Source organism: Dipodomys merriami, unplaced genomic scaffold (genome assembly GCF_024711535.1).
Source record: "Dipodomys merriami isolate MVZ:Mamm:240054 unplaced genomic scaffold, mDipMer1.0.p SCAF_78, whole genome shotgun sequence".
Classification (NCBI taxonomy): domain Eukaryota; kingdom Metazoa; phylum Chordata; class Mammalia; order Rodentia; family Heteromyidae; genus Dipodomys; species Dipodomys merriami.
In genome coordinates this window covers 5,149,988-5,170,717 of record NW_027206379.1, presented here as the reverse complement: position 1 = coordinate 5,170,717, position 20,730 = coordinate 5,149,988, and the positions used below count along the sequence as shown (strand labels likewise).

Below are 20,730 nucleotides of genomic sequence, written 5' to 3'. Positions count from 1 at the left end.
GAGATGGCAGGCATGCTTTTGAATCAGTGGGATGTCTCACGTTCAATGCATGTGGATTGGCTAGAACTATTCTTACAGACCCCAGCCACCCTATTCCAGCTGCCTGGTATTCAGCCTTCCATGCAAGTTCCTGGTTAGAAGACCTTCCCCTTCCCCCCAAAGACACAGACCCGTGGTCTCGCTGTGTTGGAATTTGCATGCTAATAATGTACCTGTTGAGTTTCAAACTTCAGAGAAATAAAGCAGAACAGGAGCAGCAAACCCTAGTGCAGCTGGGTATGGTGTTAGACCAGCTCTGGAGGCTGAGGCAGGAGCTGAGGTCCGCCCAGGCTAGGCAGCAAGTTCCCAGGCCTGGGGATATGGCTTGAGTGCCTTGCCTAGCAAGGATAAAGCCCAGAGTTGCAGCCCCAGTGCCACCAAAAAATAAAAAGAAGGTCTGGAATTGGCATGTGACCTGCACACATTCTCTAGATGACTTATAATACCTAGTGTAATATAAATCTTTGTAAAAAGTCATTATACGTTGTTGTTCAGAGAATAATGACACAAATCTGTGTTAGTGCAGTGTGATTCTTAATAAGCATTGTCAGGTTGCTTGTGTGTGTGTGTGTGTGTGTGTGTGTGTGTGTGTGTGTGTGTGTACTAGAGCTTGAACTCAGGGCCTGTGTGATGTCCCTTAGCCCTTTTTGTTTGTTCATTTTTGGTGATTGTCTTGGGGCTTGAACTCAGGGGCTGGGCACTGTCCCTGAGCTCTCTAACACTTGCGCCACATCTCTACTTTTGGCTTTTGGGTAGTTCATTGGAGATAAGTGTTTCACAGACTTCCCTGCTTGGACTGACTTTGGACCTTAATCCTCAGATCTCAGGCTCCTGAATAGCTAGAATTATAGCTGTGAGACACCAATGCCTGATTTACAAATGTCTTTTAAACACATGAGTGTAGTTAAGCGACGTCAGTCAGGCTCAGATAGACAATGGTGCATGTTTTCTCTCATATGCGGAAGCTGGACTAAGATGCCCTGGCACACGATAAATTATACAGGGCTTCAGGCGTTCACACACCGTGAGACCAAAGGCGGACACCCCAGAGGAGGAACACAAAGGCGCGATGCCACTGTGCTTCTGATTGTATAAAATCGTGTTTATTGAAATGAAAACAGAAAACCCATCTGAGTGTATAATTCACCTGGTCTCTCGTGCATCTCACATCTCCTCCAAGAAGCCATGTTCACTGTCTTCCCACACTGCCTTCCCATGCTGCCTTCCCACGCTGACACCTTGTCACCAGCCGTCCTGGGGCCATGCTGGAGAGCCGGGCTTGAACCGGACCTGGCCGCGTGCTCTCTGCAGGCATGCGGGCTGGGAGTGACTGCCCCCTGCTTGCTTGTGGAAGGGGGCCAGCCCACCCCTCCCCGGGAGGCTGGCTAAGACGGTCAGGGTTGAGGGCATGAGGGTGGCCGGGGGGGAGATTGTGGTGCGTAGAATGGGGCTCAGGGTGGGCACTGCAGCACCCAGGCTGTCCAGGATGGCTGAGCTGACGGGGGCTGAGCTCTGGGCCTCCTTGTGGCTTGGGGCTGGAGGCCGAGTGGTCTGCACACTCCTTCCAGTGCTGCCTGGGTGTGGCGTGGAAAGGAGGGCAGGAGGCTGGGGCCAGGAGGCTGGCAACAGTGTACTCTCAACAGATCAGGCCGTCCCCAGCCCTCACTGCATCCCAGTCTTCCTTCTGTGGACAGTGACACTGAGGTGGCACAGATAGAGAGTTCATGCGGCCAGACCCCACAGACCCACGCAGCCAGACCACACACAGCCACGCAGCCAGACCACACAGACCCACACAGCCAGAACACACACTGCCACGCAGCCAGACCACACACAGCCATGCAGCCAGACCCCACGGACCCACACAGCCAGACCCCACTGATCCCACAGACCCATGCAGCCAGACCACACAGACCCACACAGCCAGACCTACAGACCCATGCAGCAAGACCACACAGACCCACACAGACCCACACAGCCACATAGCCAGACCCACAGACCCACACAGCCAGACCCCACACAGCCACGCAGCCAGACCCCACACAGCCACACAGCCAGACCCACAGACCCATGCAGCCAGACCCCACTGATCCAGGCAGCCAGACCCCACAGACCCACACAGACCCACACAGCCAGACCCCACACAGCCACGCAGCCAGAGCCACAGACCCACGCAGCAAGACCCCACTGATCCAGGCAGTCAGACCCCACAGAGCCACATAGGTCACACTTGGAAACAGCCTCGGTTTGGCCTGGCCACTGCACTGGAGACACAGGGCTCCCGCCATGCCAGCGCAGGGAAAGCTTTGTGCCAGGGCTTCCCCAGCCTGCGTGGCACACCAATCACACAGCCTTTCCTGAGACAGGAGCTGTTTTTACATGTGTGCTGTTCCTGGAGCTTGTTCCTTGGCTTTTTCACTCAGGTCTGGCACTCTGCCACTTAAGCCCCAGCTTCACTTCTGGTTTTTTGGTCATTGACTGGAGATAGGCGTCTCATGGACTTTCCAGCCTGGGCTGGCTTGAACCATAATTCTTACGTCTTGGCCTCCTGCGTAGCTAGGATTTCAGGCTCGAGCCACTGGTGCCCTGCTGAAGCAGCTCATTTTGCATATGTGGACACCGAGTTCTAGGAAGAAAGGTGACCTGCCCGAGGCTTCTCTGTGTTTGCGTGACGGGCCTTCTGGGAGCTGGGGTGAAGAGTTCTGGACTGGTGGGTGGCCGGCAGGTCAGGACAGAGCCTGATGCACCCAGAGGGCAGAGGAGCAAGGAGGCAGCGGTGGGGCTTCACTGAGGACACCCCGGCAGGGCGGGTGGGGGAGCGGAGAAGCGGACTGTGGTGTGGGGAGGCCTGGGCTGTGGGGCTCGGGCTGTGGCCTTGTCCTGCTTGGGCACTGATTCCTGGCACACCTCTTTCCCGAGGAGGCAGGAATCTCCACAGGCCTGTCCCGCCACCTGTGGAGTGTCTGGGCCTGCTGCCCTGCACCTGGCCAGGGGTGTGCAGGCTGCGGCCCTCGGGCTGCTGTTTCTGGACACTTGCTGGTGTCACCCACCATATTTGGGTGGGGACCAAACCCAAAGTTTGGCCAAAACTGCAGGAGCCGGTGTGAGAGCTGAGTGGTTGAGCAGAGCCCGGGACATGAGTGTGGGCGGGTGTGAGCCCTCAGAGTCTGGACATCTGCAGAGGAGTTTCGACGCCCAGCTGTGAGCAGGGCCTGGTGGCCAGGACCCAGGGAGGCTGTGGGATCTTCCCCATTCCACCCTCAAACCTGCCCAGCCCTCGGTCTCTGGCTCCAGTGGAAGCCTGATCCCTCCCTCTGCACTGCCTCGTCCACCCTTCCCTCCAATCTTTTAGTCTCTCCACCCCAAACAACCAGAGCTCTGTGAGCTTCAGTCCCAGGACCTGTAGAATCAGGTGGCTCAGTGGTAGAGCGCTTACCTTGCATGCACGAGGCCCTGGATTTGATTCCTCAGTACCACATAAGCAGAAAAAGCCGGCAGTGGCACTGTGGCTCAAGTAGGAGAGGGCTAGGCTTGAGCTGAAGAGCTGAGGGACAGTGCCCAGGCCCAGAGTTCAGGCCACACGACCGACAAAAAAGAAAAAGAAAAAGAAAAAGAATTAGCCTGAAGTTCAAGGACAGAGAGGAAAATGGGTGTGTCTGCCATACCATAGTGGCCTGGTGAATTGGGGACCGAGTGGTTTGAGTGCTTATGTCCCCGCAGGTCTCCCTGAGGCCCCCGTCCCGTGTCCACCCAGGTGGCCCTGACGCCCCCGTCCCGTGTCCCTGCAGGTCACCCTAGGCCCCCATCCCCATTTCCCCCAGGTCTCCCTGAATCCCCTGTCCCGTGTTCCCCCAGGTCGCCCTGAAGCCCCCGTCCCCGTTTCCCCCAGGTTGCCCTGAGGCCCCCCATCCCATGTCCCCCCAGGTTGCCCTGAGGCCCCATCCCCATTTCCCCCAGGTTGCCCTGAGGCCCCCCATCCCGTGTCCCCCCAGGTCGCCCTGAGGTCCCCGTCCCCGTTTCCCCCAGGTCGCCCTGAGGGCCCGTCCCCATTTCCCCCAGGTCGCCCTGAAGCCCCCATCCCGTGTCCCCCCAGGTCGCCCTGAGGCCCCATCCCCATTTCCCCCAGGTCGCCCTGAGGCCCCCGTCCTGTGTCCCTGCAGGTCACCCTAGGCCCCCGTCCCATGTTCCCCCAGGTCGCCCTGAGGCCCCTGTTCCCATTTCCCCCAGGTCACCCGAGACCCTGTGCTCAGTGGGTGATCTTTGGGTGGTGGGCTGTTGCGTGTGGACCAGGCTGTGGGGATGGAACCAGTGATCTCCTTCAGTTGCTTGGACACCTCCCTGCCACCAAGCCTCTGCTGGACACTGGCTAGGGTGGCGGAGATCCAATGGCCAGCATCACCCCAGGGGCCGTTTTTTGCCCCATCAGAGCAAAACCCTGCCCCAGCATAGAGAGGGTGCAGGGACTGTGCCCAGCGAGGGGTGGGACGGCCCCTAGGGCTCAGGGAGGAGCAGGCTGTGCCGGCCAGCAGGCCACACCACAGTCTCCTGTCTGTTCAGGGAATGCAGTGGCCTGAGGTGTTATCTCCCCCACCCCATAGACAGGCACACCAACAGGTGCTGAGTGAACAGCTTTATTAGGTGTTTAAAGGACAGATATTGGAGCTGCTAGAGGCTCCAGGGGGAACAGGGATGGTGTTGGGGGAGCAGCAGGCTTGGGAAGGAGGGACAGAGTTGAGGGGACAGTGGGGGGATGGAGGACCACACCCGGAGAGCGGGCAGGGCATGTCTTCAGGGGAAATTATTCTTCTTGAAGAAAAAGAGCCATGATGATGCTTCTTGTCAGGAGACTGAAGAGCTAGCTTGTGTGTGGTGGAGGAGGGGGAAGAGGGGGCTGGTAGAGAACACGTTGAGGGGTATGAGGAAGGCTAGGCAAAACCTTGGTTAGCACTCTTGACTTCTAACCAGATGTGCTCAGTTGGTAAGAAGCTTGAAAGGCCGAAAGTCAGATCTTGCACTGGCAGCACACAGGGGCACAGCAGCTGGATGGGCAGCAGCAGGGCTTGCAACAGCAGGACTCACAGCAACAGGGCTTGCAACAGCCGGACTGGCAGCAGCAGGGTTTGCAACAGCTGGACTGGCAGCAGCAGGGTTTGCAACAGCCAGACTGGCAGCAGCAGGGTTTGCAACAGCTGGACTCACAGCAGCAGGGTTTGCAACAGCAGGACTCACAGCAGCAGGGTTTGCAACAGCTGGACTGACAGCAGCAGGGTTTGCAACAGCTGGACTGACAGCAGCAGGGCTTGCAACAGCTGGACTCACAGCAGCAGGGCTTGCAACAGCTGGACTCACAGCAGCAGGGTTTGCAACAGCTGGATGGGCAGCAGCAGGGCTTGCAACAGCAGGACTGACAGCAGCAGGGCTTACAACAGCTGGACTGGCAGCAGCAGGGTTTGCAACAGCTGGACTCACAGCAGCAGGGTTTGCAACAGCTGGACTGACAGCAGCAGGGTTTGCAACAGCTGGACTGACAGCAGCAGGGCTTGCAACAGCTGGACTCACAGCAGCAGGGTTTGCAACAGCTGGATTTGCAGCCCCCACAAGAACCGCAGCCCCCCTTGCAGCCCCCACAGGAGCCACAACCTCCCTTGCAGCCCCCACAGGAGCCACAGCCTCCCTTGCAGCCCCCGCAGGAGCCACAGCCCCCCTTGCAGCCCCCACAGGAGCCACAGCCCCCCTTGCAGCCCCCACAGGAGCCACAGCTCCCCTTGCAGCTCCCGCAGGAGCCACAGCCCCCTTTGCAGCCCCCGCAGGAGCCACAGCCCCCCTTGCAGTCCCCGCAGGAGCCACAGCCTCCCTTGCAGCCCCCACAGGAGCCACAGCCTCCCTTGCAGCCCCCACAGGAGCCACAGCCTCCCTTGCAGCCCCCACAGGAGCCACAGCCTCCCTTGCAGCCCCCGCAGGAGCCACAGCCCCCCTTGCAGCTCCCGCAGGAGCCACAGCCCCCTTTGCAGCCCCCGCAGGAGCCACAGCTGGAACAGGAGCAGGAGCAGGCTGGCACACAGCAGCTCATGGTTGTGGTGGTGGAGGGTGGAGGAGGTGAGAGGAGCAGGTGGAGAGAGAGGTGAGTGGTGTGGGGCCTCCTGGCCTGGCCTTTATGTCCCTGTGTGGTCAGGTGTGGACTGGGCATGAGGTCACTTCCTGGTCCTGGCACATGGTCACTTCCTGGTCCTGGCACATGGTCACTTCCTGGTCCTGGCACATGGTCACTTCCTGGTCCTGGCACATGGTCACTTCCTGGTCCTGTTTAGAGCCTCTTTCTCTTGTTTTCCTCTGGGCATCAACCCCAGTGAGCAGCCTGTGTGCCTCTAGCTGACTTTCTGTGGCCTGGCAGGTTCTGCTGTTGTCATCCTCTGTGTCCCACCAGTACCATCACTGAACTTAGAACCTCACAATCTCACTCTGCTTTTGTGCTTATGGCTGGTCCTCTACCACTTGAGCCATACTTCCAGTGTGGCATTTTGCTAGTTAATTGGAGATTGTCTCACAGGCTTTTCTGCTCAGTCTGAGCCACCAGCACGCAGGTACAATTTCAGTTCTATATTATTATTATTATTATCCTCAGATCTCAGCCTCCTGAGTCGCTTGGATTACACATGTGAGCCACAGTGTCTGGCTACAATACATCTCCATCAATGTCTGCCCATTGTTCACCCTTACCCTTAGGTTATATAGTTCTTAGGGTTTCCCCTGATCTTTAAACATAGCCCCATCCACTGTCCATTTACAATTTTCTTTGCTGTCGGTTGCAATTTCAAGCAACTAACCCTTGCCTAAAGCTCCGCTTACAACTGAGCGCCCTGCCTCCCCGGTGCTGGGCTCACGGCTGTACCCCGCTCCCCACTTCTCTTACAAACTGTTTTGAGCATTCTATATTTTGGTCTGGTTTTGTTTTTCCTTGACTCATTTAGGAACTCTGAACCACATTCCTCACCCAGGTTTTGTTTTTGCTTTGTTTTATGGTGGTCAGGAGGGACCTCGTGCGGGAGAAGCCGAGTCCTGCCCGGCCACGGAGCTCAGGGAAGAGTGCGGCTGCTGATGCAGGGCTCAGGCCTCCTGGCCTTCTCTACCACACTGCCCCCTGCCGTCTGTTCATGCTGCCACTGGGCCCTGAGCTGGACCACATCTGTGACTCCCTCTCCTCTCCTCCCCCTCCTCCCCTCCTTTCTCCTCCTTTCTCCTCCCCTCCCCTCCCTTCCCTCCTCCTCCTTTCCCCTCCCTTCCCTTCTGCCCCTGTCTGCCCTTCGGGGCTCAGCATCTTCCTTCCTGTACTGCACATTCCTGAAGCTCCAGGGCCCAGCCCCTGCTGGGAAGCGGCCCACAGGCTTGGAGTGACCTGGAGACCGTGGAGAAGGTGCTCCTCTTGCCTCACAGCCTGTGGCTGGGTTTGTGTCTCTTGCTGGAGTGGGTGACCTGTCTCTACCAGTGCTGCACGCTTTTCTGTGTTTGTGCTAAGGGTTTGTTTGAGTGGGCTTTTTTTCCCCTTTACTTTTCTTCTTGTTGTTGGTATCAGAATTTGAACTCAGGGCCTCTTGCTTACTCCACCTTTCTTCGTGCCTTTCTACTATTTGAACCGTGCCTCTCGGCCAACTTTTTGCTGGTTATTTTGGAGATCAAGTATCTCAGACTCTTCTGCCCCAGTTTGGTTCAAACTGTGATCCCCTGGTTCTCAGTCTCCTGAAGTAGCTAGGATTATAGGCATGAGCACCAGAACTCAGCCTGTGTGCTTGGACTCTTGGATCTGTGTGTTATATACAGGGTTTCATGGATCTGAGGTTCCTGATTTCCGGCTCACTCACCACCAGTGGGACAAATGCCTAACTACTGTCCTGTCCTCTTACGTGTCTTGTGTTAATAAAGACTTAAAAGGAGATGCGGTTCAATATCAGACCTCAGGGAATCAGTAGATTATGAAGTAAACAAATCTCAGAGTTGGTCAGACCAACAGCAAGAATGGATCACACAATCAACTATTGATGTAGACACCCTAGTGGAAAACGAAGCATTAATCAAAGCAGCATCAAAAGCTTCAGCACTTAAGGATTCATTTATTAAAAAATTTCAGAGAAGCTGGGCATCGGTGGCTCACGCCTGTCATCCTAGCCACTCAGGAGGCTGAGCTCTGAGGATCGTGGTTCAAAGCCAGCCTGGGAACGAAAGTCTGTGAGACTCTTATCTCAATGAACCACCAGAAAACCAGAAGTGGTGCGGTGGCTCAAAGTGGTAGAGTGCTCGCCTTGAGCTGAAGAGCGGAGGGACAGTGCCCAGGCCCTGAGTTTAAGCCCTACAATTGACAAGGAAAAAAAAATAGGCAGTGTCCCCTGTGGAACAAAATTGTTTTTAAAGATCCTAACAGAAAAACTGGGTAAGGATACCATCTTTATCAGTGGAAAGTCTTAGCATTATAAAAAGTTCATTTTTCTTATGTTAAGGTGCATTGTTAATGGCTTTAATTATAATTGAAGTTCCAGAAAGATTTAATTTGGGAATGTCTCTTGTTGGTCTAAAATTTCTGTGTAAAAGCTGGGTGCTGATGGTTCATGCCTGTAATCCTAGCTACTTAGAAGGCTGGGGTCTGAGGATTATTTGAACCAGCTGGGGCAGGAAATTTTGTGAGACTCTTATCTGCAATTAACTAGAAAAATGCTGAGAACAGAACTGTGGTTCAAGTTCTAGAGAGCTAGACTTGAGCAATAAAGCTCAGGGTCGGTGCCCAGGCCCTGAGTTCCAGCCCCAGGACCAACACACACACACACACACACACACACACACACACACACACACACACACACACACACACACACACACACACACACACACACACACACACACACACACACACACACACACACACACACACACACACACACACACACACACACACACACACACACACACACACACACACACACACACACACACACACACACGCAATTTTTTTTTTGTCAGTCATGGGGCCTGAACTCTGGGCCTGGGTGCTGTCCCTCAGCTCTTCAGCTCAAGGCAAGCACTCTACCACTTGAGTCTCAGCGCTCCTTCCATACACACAAAATTGAAAGCAATAAAAAGTCTGTCAAACATAAATGCTTTATGTTTAAGACTTTTTAATGAGCACATATTCATTGTTCAAGAGAGGTTTCCTCCTGGCAGACATGACTTCATTTCCATACCTCATAGAGTACGCCCTGCCGGGCTTGCCCCTCTGCCCCTCCCTCACACCCCACTTCTTCAAGCAGCGTCAGCAGGAATCATGGTTCTATTCTCCTCACACTTAGAAAGTAACCAGGCCATAACACCCCTGTTTAACCTCTGGGCGTGTCCTCCCACCCAACAGAGCCTGTTTTACTTTCCTGTGTTCCCTGTCTTATTGTACAATTTGCTTTGGAGACTGGGTCTCCCTATGTAGCCCAGGCTGGCCTGGAACACAGATCCTCCTGCTTCAGCCTCCCAAGTGCTGGGATTGCATTCCATGCACAGCTTCACTGAGAGCATCTGGTATATAAAATGCTCAGCACGTGTTAGATGTGCAACTGGGTGTGAATGTTTGGTAGGTGGGGCAGTCATTTTGTAACGCATAAAAGATGCATCTTTGTGTAAGCTCACGGGTAAGCTGTGGACTCCGTATAAGACATGGAACCCGAGTGCTATGGTTTGGATACTGTTTATTCTGTTTTGTGGTGCTGGGACCTGAACCCCGGGTCTCATACCTGCTAGGAAGGCACTGTACCACTCACTGCGTCACCAGGCTCTGGTCTGGGGTTTGGACGTCCCTCAAGGAGGCTGGACTCACGCCGGGGCATGTGTGGGAGTGGGCAGAAGCTTCAGGAGGCTAGGTTACATGGAAGGTTGCTCCCTGGGACATGGCTAGCCCTCGAAGGGAGCAGCGAGGTGCTGCCCCCTTTTCTCTTTGCTTTCCAGCCACCTTTTGTGAAATGGCCTCCCCGTCCATGTTTGCCACAAACCCCAAAGCAGTGGCAGCCACAGACAGAAACCTCCGAGCTCATGAGCTAAAATCAGCCCATCTGACCTTTTGGTAGTTTGTTGGAGATTAGAGTCTCACAGATGTTCCTGCCTGGCTGGTTTTGAACTGTGATCTTCAGATCTCAGCCTCCTTACTCCTCCTAGGTGTGAGCCACTTGTGCTTGGTGGCATGGGGATCAACTTTAAAAAATTAGTCCAGTGCTCGCCTCGCACGCACGGATCCCTGGGCTCCATCCCTCAGCACCGCATACAAAAAGCCAGAAGTGGCACTGTGGCTCAAGTGGTGGAGTGCTAACCTTGAGCCAAAGAAGCTCAGAAACAGTGCCCAGGCCCTGAATTCAAGTCCCAGGACTGGCAAAATAAAAAATAAAAAAAAATCAGTCTAGTAATCTTTACTTTCAAAGTTGGACATGTTGGCCACCTGCTTTTCATCAAATGCTGAAACATCTTTGGTCTTCGCCTGTCCCTCCCTCCCGTTGCATCATGGGATGGAAGTTTCTCACCTTGTTGTGCACTGAGGCTCTTGTTCTGTGTTGTGCCCAGGTTGCAGGACCCTCACCAAGAAGACCACCGAGAGTCAGACTCAACAGCTGTTTTAGGTTTTATTTAGATGGGCTGCAGCTCGGGCCTCATCCTACACTCCGACACAGCGGAGCCTAGGAGGAGCCTAGGAGGAGAGCCCCGAGCTAAGGATTTTCAGGGCTTATAAAGGCACACAGCCAGGTGTTTTAACACCATGTGTTGCTCTGCTACAAACAAGCAACAAGTGGTCACTGCCTCAAAACTTTAACCCTTCATTCCCCTCCCTGACTTATGGTCCTGAGACACAATCTTGTGGCTCCAGCCCAAAACTAAACTCCAACAGCTCTCGATCTTGACTAGTCCCTCTCTGACCTTAGCCATACTATTAAACAACAATACCAATAACAATCAGTCCATTTTTCTTTTCTTGAGGCGTATGTGGAATGGTTGGATAGGATGCTTGGAGACTTCCCATGTTTCCCCACAGTCATCCAGGGCAAAGGGGTCAGCCGGTCTGGTGTGAGAGCAATGCTGTCCACCTTAAGGGCAGTGGGTGTAGCCAGTAGTACCATGTAAGGTCCCTTCCACTGTGGTTCCAGAGATCTCAAGTTGTGCCTTCGAACACCCAGTCCCCTGGTTTAAACAAATGGGGGATAGGAATAGAAGCAGAATAGAATGTGGCTTTTAGTTGAGGCCATATACTCTTATGCACCAGCTATAAATAATCAAGCTTACACAGAAATTCAGTATCATCCAAATCAGCAAGCAATTATTTCAAAAGGAGTAAGGCCAAGCTGATAGGGTGAATTTCTTACTCTAAAAGGAAGGAGCGATACCCAGTCTATGCCAGTTTCCAAGGCCAATTTAGTTAAGGTCTCTTTTAGGGTCCGATTCATTCTTTCTACCTGCCCTGAACTCTGGGGTCTATAAGCACAGTGCAATTTCCAATCCATCCCCAATGCCGTGGCTATTCCCTGACTTACTTTTGAAACGAAGGCCGGTCCATTGTCTGACCCGATGGTGGATGGGAAGCCATACCTGGGTAGGATTTCTTCCAAGATCTTCTTAGCCAGGACGTTCGCGGTCTCATGCTTTGTTGGGTAGGCTTCAACCCATCCTGAAAAAGTGTCTACAAAAACTAGCAAATATTTATATCCAAACTTTCCAGTTGTAATTTCTGTGAAGTCTACTTCCCAATACACACCTGGCCTATCTCCACGGAGGCGAGCTCCTTCTGTGGGGGCATTGGTGAGCTGACAGGCTTTACAATTTTTAACAATGTCCTCAATGAGTTGATTTCCTTGCCTAATTTTTACTTCTGAGTGTCGGAGCAAGTCCTGCATTCTTCGGGTTTCCATGTGAGAGACCCGATGGATTCTCTTAAGAATCCCCTTGCCCAATCTTTGTGGCAAGATAAGTTTCCCCTCACCATTTTTCCACCAGTCTTTGTTTCCTTCTCTGCCCGGGGGTTTATAGGCGATGGGAATTTTCTTTGTCCACTCCAAGTCTCCTTGGGAGTACTGAGTGAGGCTCAGGAGGCAAAGCTCATGACCCTGGGTCTACTAGAGTCAGTACTTCTGCTCTGGGCTGGAGGGCCACCTCCTTAGCTACCTGATCGGCCAAGTTATTTCCTTTGGTTATAGAATCAGTTCCCTTTTGATGGCCAGCGCAGTGCATAATGGCCATATTGCTGGTTCCCATATGGCCTGGATGAGGCTTAAAATTTCTTGTTCATTTTTAATAGCCTTTCCCTCAGCTGTCAGCAGCCCCCTCTCTTGGTAAATGGCTCCATGGACATGCACAGTGGCAAAAGCATACCGACTGTCCGTATAAATGTTTAGTCTCTTCCCTTTTCCCATCTGTAGGGCTTTTTTTTTTTTTTTTTTTTTTTTGGGTCCTGTCGTGAGGCTTGAACTCTGGGCCTGGGCGCTGTCCCTCAGCTCTTCAGCTCAAGGCTAGTGCTCTACCACTTGAGCCACAGCACCACTTCCGGCTTTTTTTTCCTGATTATGTGGTGCTGAGGAATCGAACCCAGGGCCTCAGGCATGCAAGGCAAGCGCTCTACCACTGAGCCACCTTCCCAGCCCCCCATCTGTAGGGCTTTTGTTAGTGCCACTAGCTCCGCTCTTTGTACAGACGTTCCCTGGGGGAGTGCTTCTGCCCACACTATCTCAGTGTCCGTGGTGACTGCTGGGCCCACATACCTTTTTCCACCTCAAATGAAACTGCTGCCGTCTGTGAACCAGGTATGCTCAGCATGAGATAGTGGCGAGTCCAACAAGTCTGGCCTGAGACTATATACTTGTGCCAGGATCTGCTCACAGTCATGCAGGGGCGCTTCCAGATCCGGATCCGGCAGCAGAGTAGCTGGGTTTAATGCTATGGGTACGCAAAAGCTGATCCGCGTGGGGTTAAGTAACAAGGTCTGGTAATAGACCATGGGGGCATTGTTGTCTTAGCACCCCCTCTAGAGCGTGTGGAGTGGCTGCAGTCAGGTTTTGTCCCAGAGTCAATTTATCAGCATCTTTTACTAAGAGAGCTGCTGTGGCTATTATTCTTAGGCACAGAGGCCACCCAGCAGCGACAGGGTCTAATTTCTTTGACAAATAAGCAACTGGCTGCTTCCAAGGTCCAGTTGGCTGTGTGAGCAATCCCTTTGCTATTCCTTTACATTCAGCCACAAATAATGTGAATGGCTGTTCACATCAGGTAAGCCCAAGGCAGGGGCTTCCAAAAGGCTTCTCTTAATTGCCTCAAAGGCTTTTTGCATCTGCTCAGTCCAATGAAATTCTGGGAGATTTTTAGTCAAGATTTCCCTGAGGTCCTTCTTATGTTATACCTGTTGTTGCTCCAGAATTCTAGCCAAAATCTTTTCCTTGGCCCGGTCTCTTTTCATGCTCATTTTCATGTTCTCTGTTCTCTGACCTTCCTTTCCTGTCTTTGCTCCTCCATCTCTCTCTTATTGTAAACCTTTTCTCCCACGGCTACTAGATCCCTAATAGGCTTTTCACCAAGTCTGTCTAGAGCCTGCAACTTTCACTTTGTGTTTGGTGCAGCTTGATTTATATAGGCAAACATAATCATCTGAGCCGACTCCTGGGTCTCAAGATCATATGGGGTATATTGACTAAAAGCTTCCATGAGCCGCTCAAGATGTGCTGCCCGACTTTCACTTTCTCCCTGTCTAACCATAAACTTTGGCCATATTAGTAGGTCAGCAAGCCGCTGCCTTGAGACCTGCTAACAGAGCCTGGTGGTAGACGAGGAGTCGCTCCCTACCTTCAACTGTATTGTAGTGCCATGTTGGTTGGATCTCAGGAAAATAGGCAGCGATCAGGGCAGGATCCGTGATGGGCGTGCCTGTGGGGCCAGGGATATGTTTCTGGGCTGCCTCTCGGATACTGTCTCTCTCTTCAGTGGTAAAAAGGACCTGTAAAAGCTGACTGCAATTATCCCAAATGGGCTGATGAGTAAAGAGAATAGTTTCAAGCAAACGAATTAAATCCTGGGGTTTCTCAGAAAAGGGGGCATTTTGGGTGCCCCAATTGTATAGATCACTGGTAGAAAATAGCCAATATTGGAGTTGCTGTTGACCATCCGCATCCACAGTACCTACGGCACATAAGGGAAAAGCAGCTGCATTCAAAGGGGGGTTGAACCCACAGCGTTGTCGAGTGACTGGCCCCTCAGAAACTTTAAGGGCAGGTGCCGAGGGTTCTATAGCTCTCTCCTCCTCTTGATCATTCTCAGGTTCTGCAAAAGGAACCTGGGAAGGGAATATGGGGGAGGAAACATTTCTTCCAAGTTATCTCCCTGAAAAACCAGGGGGTATCTTTTCTTTTCCTCTTTCTCAGTTTCTTTTTGTAAGTCTAGGGGGCTAGATGGAGTGGTGCCCATGGTTTAAAGTCCTGTCAGTCGTACAGTCCAAAAAACAATAAACAGTACAAACAAGACACATGCAGTCCTGACAGTTACGAAAAAAAGCTTACGAAGTGGAGATCTCCCTAATTGGTCCACTGACTCCTGTAATGGGACACCTACGCCCCACAGCAGAAGGAGCAGACCCACAGTGGGTGAGTTGGGCCTTGGTTAGGAGGCCCTCTTGGTCAGTTCCGGCCCAACACTGAACTGACCCCCACCCCAAATTCACACGGCGGGGTTCCAAGGACCCCGCTCCACATGGCAGGGTTACCCCTGCCCCACAAGAGGATCTGGGACGTCTCCCAGTTCCTCCAGGGTTGTCGTGCAAACGCGTCCACTTTGACAACCCTTTACGAATCGGAGCGGCCATCCTCACAAGGGAAAATGAAAGCAAAACAGACAAATGACAGGACAAGACAAATTAATAAAGACAGCGCTGTTTTACCTTTAGAGTCTGAGGTCTTGGGGGTCTTTGGGGGGATCCCGGACGAGCCCCCACTAATATGTTATGCCAAGGTCGCAGGACCCCCACCAAGAAGACCACCGAGAGTCAGACTCCACAGCTGTTTTAAGGTTTTATTTAGATGGGCTGCAGCTCGGGGCTCGTCCTATACTCTGACACAGTGGAGCCTAGGAGGAGAGCCCCTAGCTAAGGATTTGTAGAGCTTATAAAGGCACACAACCAGATGGTTTAGCACCATGTGTTGCTCTGCTACAAACAAGCAACAAGTGGTCACTGCCTCAAAACTTTAACCCTTCATTCCCCCCCTTGACTTATGGTCCTGAGACACAATCTTGTGGCTCCAGCCCAAAACTCTGTTGATTCTGTCTGCTTCCTGTGCAGCTTTGGTGCTGGGGTGGGGACCTGTGTGTTGGGCTTTGCCTATTTTCAAGTGATAAAGTGTAATTTGCGCGCCAGTCCTTTTACTTCTGCACTGCTTCTTAGAGTATATTAGACTTTGCCAGAGAACCACGCAGACATGCAGGTACAGAGAACAAAGAAAGGTTTATTGCTGGGAAAGGGGGCTGGAAAGACCCCTTCCCACAAGAGAAGTGAGAAGAAGCACCAGTATTATCTGAGGTGATCTATATAACCTACTGAGGCTAGGAGGGGCTAGGGGGCAGAGACCCTGGTGTGGACATGCGGGCCAGGGGCTTCATCGTGGCAGACTAGGATTTATGGCTGCTACCCAAGTGGTAGATAAGGGTCCTGCAGCTGCCCAGATCTGAGGGTCACTCTAAGGGGCTCTTGTTGCCTTCCATGGTGGTAGCTGCCCCAGAGAAGTGCCATCCCAAGGAACAGGGGGTTGGAGACTGATTATTTACTGCCTTTACTACAGGGGCCTAGTGTTGCCTAGAAAGGGAGTGTGCTAAGCTGTGGGAAGGGGTAGGAGCATGCTAAGCTAGGGGAAGAGAGCTTATTGGGTTAACACTGCTCTTTGACCTTTCCATTTTGTGGCGTGCATTTGCTCTGTTTCTTCTACTGTAGATGTGATTCCGAGGGGATGGTTGGCTCCTTTCTAATTCTCCCGGAGTGCTGTCCCCTCACACAGCAAGGTTCCTCATGGACTCTTGTGTCATGTTTGTACTGGCTGGCTTCCTTGGACGCAGATCCTACTGTTCTGATCCATTTTGGGGGCTCCCCCTCACGGGGCCCTCACCATGTCCCAGCACCCCATCCTGCTGAGCGAGGAAGCTGCTCTCAGCTTGAGCTGAGTTCAGATTCATTCTGTGCCTTTCTTTCTGTGAGCACCCAGCAGGAGTTTGGTGGTTTTTCTGTTCGGGTTCCACAGAGGTGATATGGGGATATGTAGGGTGGGGCAGGGGATTGGGGGCTCACCTGGCTTTTTTTATACATCGCTTGAGCCTCTGCCAGTTGCTCTGTGTGTTTGTTTCCTGTGGGGTACAGGAACATTCACATTCATGGTATGAGGCGGTACCCCGCCCCCCGCCCGGTGGAATTCTGTCTGAATTTCTGATCAAGCCATTGCCAGAAGGCCGTCAAGTGACACTTCCTTCTGGAAGGAAGCCATGGCACGTTTCCTCCTCAGGCAGAGTCTGGCCACGCCAAATGTACCCAAAATCACACGGAATCTTATCTCTACATGATTTTGTTTTCTTCTGCATCATGTTTCCAGGGTATCCTTTTGTGTTTTGTTTGTTTGAGACAGAGTTTGTAGGTTAACTTCTAGGTTGGCCTCAAACTTGCAATCTTCCTACTTCAGCCTTTTGAGTGCAGTGGTGGTATACCAGGAGGGGTCAGGGGCCAGTTCAGTGACGAGATCTTTGCTTTGACTGAGCCATTCCCTGCCCTAGCAGTAGTTACTGGGGTATAGATGTCATTCTATTGGAAACCACTGCTCCCCTTGTTTCTTTTTTTTTTGTTGGTCATGGGGCTTGACCTCTGGGCCTGGGTGCTGTCCCTTAGCTCTTCAGCTCAAGGCTGGTGCTCTAGCACTTGAGCCACAGCACCACTTCTGTTTGTCTGGTGGTTTATTGGAGATAAGAGTCTCACGCCTGAGCTGGCTTTGAACTGCGATCCTCAGATCTCAGTCTCCTGCGTAGCTAGAATGACAGAAGGGAGCCACCAGTGCCTGGCTTCACCTTGTTTCTTTCTTTCTTTCTTTTTTTTGGGGGGCGGTCTGGTCATGGGGCCTGAACTCTGGGCCTGGGCGCTATCCCTCAGCTCTTCAGCTCAAGTCTAGCGCTCTACCACTTGAGCCACAGCACCACTTCCGGCTTTTTTCTTTTTGCTTATGTGGTGCTGAGGAATGGAACCCAGGGCCTCATGCATGCAAGGCAAGCGCTCTACCACTGGGCCACCTTCCCAGCCCCAGCTCTGATGCTTTTTTAAAAATAATTCTTGTGGGGCTGGGAAGGTGGCTCAGTGGTAGAGTGCTTGCCTTGCATGCATGAGGCCCTGGGTTCCATTCCTCAGCACCACATAAGCAAAAAGAAAAAAGGTGGAAGTGGCGCTGTGGCTCAAGTGGTAGAGTGCTAGCCTTGAGCTGAAGAGCTGAGGGACAGCGCCCAGGCCCAGAGTTCAGGCCCCAGGACCGGACCAAAAAAAATTGTCTGAAGATAATTCTTGTTACTTTAAAGGGGATGCCAGAGAGGTTATAGTTGCAAAGGTCAGGTAGAGTTCATTTCCTTTTGGACAGTGTCACCCCTGCCCTCAGTCTGTCCTAGTTTTTCCCTCTTCCCCTGCCCACAATTTATAGAGTCCATTTTCCACGTTGTGTCCAGTGAGGAACACGGCTGCATTTGTCCACCCTTTGCTCAGCTCTGATTTTTATTATCTCTCTCCTTCTGCTGACTTGGGGCTGGCTTGGAGACCTTACACCGTTAGTTACTTTGGAGGGGTGTCAGGATGATCTCTGAGTAGAATGGGGTATTTAAATCTCCTATTTTTTTATTTTTTTAAAGCAAGGATTGATTGATTGATGTTTTTCCCACCAATACAGTGGGAAAAATCAGATAAAGGAAAGATTTCTTGATCCCTATGAAGTATCATTGCATCTAGACCTTCTGTTATTCTATGCTTGGAGTGTTTTATCTTATGTTGCCTTAAAAGCTTTCTCTTTACTATTGCTATGGGTCGGTGGATCACTCCTTTTATGCATGTAACCTGGCTTTTTATCTCTTCGGATGAATTTTGCTTGGTGTCTACATTGTGAGATATGAGCACAGGTACTCCAGTTACCATCTAGCTTCTCTTCACTGGGTGTGTGATCTTCCATCCTTTCCCTCAGCCTGTGTGTGTCTTTCCAGTGATCTGCATTTCTTTCCATTTTATCCCATTAGTCAAGTCTGTGCTTTTTTTTATGTGTCAGTTGTAGGGCTTGAACTCTGGGCCTGAGCTCTGTCTGTCAGGAATTCAGCTCTAGGTGAACATTCTACTGCTTGAGCTACATCGCCACTTCCAGTTTTCTATTGGTTTATTGGAGATATTTGTCTCCTGGACTTTCCTGCCTGGATTGGCTTTGAACGATGATCCTCAGATCTCAGCCTCCTGAGGAGCTGGGATTACAGGCATGAGCCTCTGGAGCCTGGCTGAGTCTGGGTCTTTTAATTGGAAAGTTAAGACCATTTACCTATGTCATTGTGGACTGTCATGAGCTGATGCTCATCATTCAGTGTGTCTTTTTCTGCTTATTCTGAATAGTTTTATTTTTATATCCTCCTTATTTGTTTTGGGAGTTGGCTGATTTATATTTTTTATTTTAAGTCTTTTATTGTTATTGTAAAGGTGATATATAGGGGGTTACAATTACATAAGTCAGAAAATGAGTACATTTCTTTTTTTTTTTTTTTTTTTAACAATGTCTCATCTTGCTTCATTTTCTCCATTTTTCCCTCCTGAACCCCTCCACCACAAGTTGTATAGTTTGTTTTCAAGGTGTCTAGTGAATATCACTGCTGCATTTGTTCACCCTTTGTCCCTCCATTTCTGTACCTCCCTTACCCTCCCCCAACCTGATAAACTTACATACAAGACATCAGGTACAGAAATAAAAAACAGCAACAAAGGAGAAAAAATAACAAAATAACCAAACCCTCTTGTTTCCATTCCTCAGAGGTCATATCAGTAAGTGGCATTTTATATGATCAGATGCACATAGCTATTGGGCCTTTTTGATCCTCTCCTGAGAATATCTGTCTTTCTTCTCACTGTGTGAGTGTTTAGAGTCCTGTATAATTCATCATGTAGTTGGCCGGCTTTCTGAGTTGAACATGCTCGATTCTTTCCCAGTTCTTGTTTGTTCATCCATTCCTCTTGATATCTGTCCTTTCCTCTCATTACCCATCGGTTCCTCTTGATGTCCATCTGTCCCTCTTGATATCCATCTGTCCTCTCATTATCCATCTGATCTTCTTATTAGCCATCTGTTCCTCTCATTAGCCATCTGTCTCTCTCATTATCTATCTGTTATCATTAGTCATCGGTCCCTCTCATTATATATTTGTCCCTCTCATTATCCATCCATGCCTCCCCAGCTTTCCCATCATCTCCAGCTTGCTTCCTCATCTCTGTATGGGATTCCCTTTAGTAATATTCTGATGCCAGCTTTTGGTCCTGAATTGTTTTTGTTTAGTTTTATCTCTCCATCAATGTTAAGGGCTAATTTTGTTAGATACAGTAATCTTGGGTGGCAGGTATTATTTTCAGAAATTGAGTTTGTCATTCCATGTTTTCCTGGATTCTAGGATTTCTCTTGATTTAGATCTGATGAATTTGCCTTTGTGAGTAACCAAGGCCTCATGCCGCCAGCCCTCCCCGCCACCCAATCCTTCCTTGGCTCTGTTCTCTACATTTTAACTGTGATGCAAAGTGGAAGATCTTTTCTGGTCAAGTATAGTATCTGCTGCTCTAGATACCTCCTGGGTTTCCATAGCTTCCCTAGGTTCAGAGAGTTTCCTGCTATAATTTCACTGCATAGATGTTCTGTGGTTTTTGTAGTTTTTGTTTGCATCTCAGCTCCTTCCTCTGATGCACGATTCTTAGTTTGGTCTCTTATCTGTCTCAGAGCACTGGAAAGCTGGCATGTGATTTCTGTTGTTTTGTTTCTGTCTGATTTTCACACTTCCATGACACCATCTTCCTCGTTGACATCCTTTCTTCTGCTTGATCTAGGCCACTGGCGACACTTTCCATTGAGGCTTTCTATATTATTTATGGAGTTTTTCAATTCCAATATTCCCATTTTTTCCTCATATGTGTGTGTATTTGTGTGTGTGTGTGTGTGTGTTTGCATGTGTTTGTATACAAATCCTGGGGTTTGAACTCAGTGCCAAGGTTTTGTGCTCAAGGCTGGTGCTCTAACACTTGAGCCCAGATCCACTTCTAACTTTCTGGTGGTTAGTTGGACATAAGGTTTTCACATACTTTCCTACCCCAGCTGGCTTTGGACTATAATCCTCAGATCTCAGCCTCCTGAGGAGCTAGGATTACAGGTGTGAGACACAAGAATCTGGGTTTTTCCTTTTATTACCTTCAAATAGTTGCCTAACATGTTTTCCATTTCAAAATACTTTTTTCTTTTGCTGCTTTTCTTTTAAAAATGGGTTCCATTTAACTTGTGTATTTAACATGTGTATTTAACATTCTGTTTTTTTTTTGTTTTCTGTTGTTGTTTTTAGAATCTCAACTTGCTTCTGTCTTTCTCATTTCAGCTGCTGAATTTCTTTATTATTTCAAATTAGCTTTCC

General features: G+C 50.7%; 1 protein-coding gene across 1 annotated transcript; it reads right to left on the bottom strand.

Moving 5' to 3' along the window:
• Positions 1-5,041: 5,041 nt before the first annotated feature.
• On the bottom strand, positions 5,042-6,109 carry LOC138818650 (keratin-associated protein 5-2-like). Its single transcript, XM_070009626.1, has 2 exons — positions 5,475-6,109; positions 5,042-5,228 (listed from the first exon to the last, which is right to left on the bottom strand). The coding sequence occupies exons 1-2, from the start codon at positions 6,107-6,109 to the stop codon at positions 5,042-5,044; spliced, it is 822 nt and encodes a 273-aa protein (XP_069865727.1).
• Between the last annotated feature and the right edge of the window lie 14,621 nt (positions 6,110-20,730).

Bases quoted from the DNA above. Each gene is read 5' to 3' on its own strand.
- LOC138818650 (XM_070009626.1), bottom strand. From the start codon at position 6,109: ATGAGCTGCTGTGTGCCAGCCTGCTCCTGCTCCTGTTCCAGCTGTGGC. The intron at 5,229-5,474 runs GTCCAGCTGTTG...CTGTGAGTCCAG, and splicing joins TGCAAACCCTGCTGCTGCCA to CTGTTGCAAACCCTGCTGCT.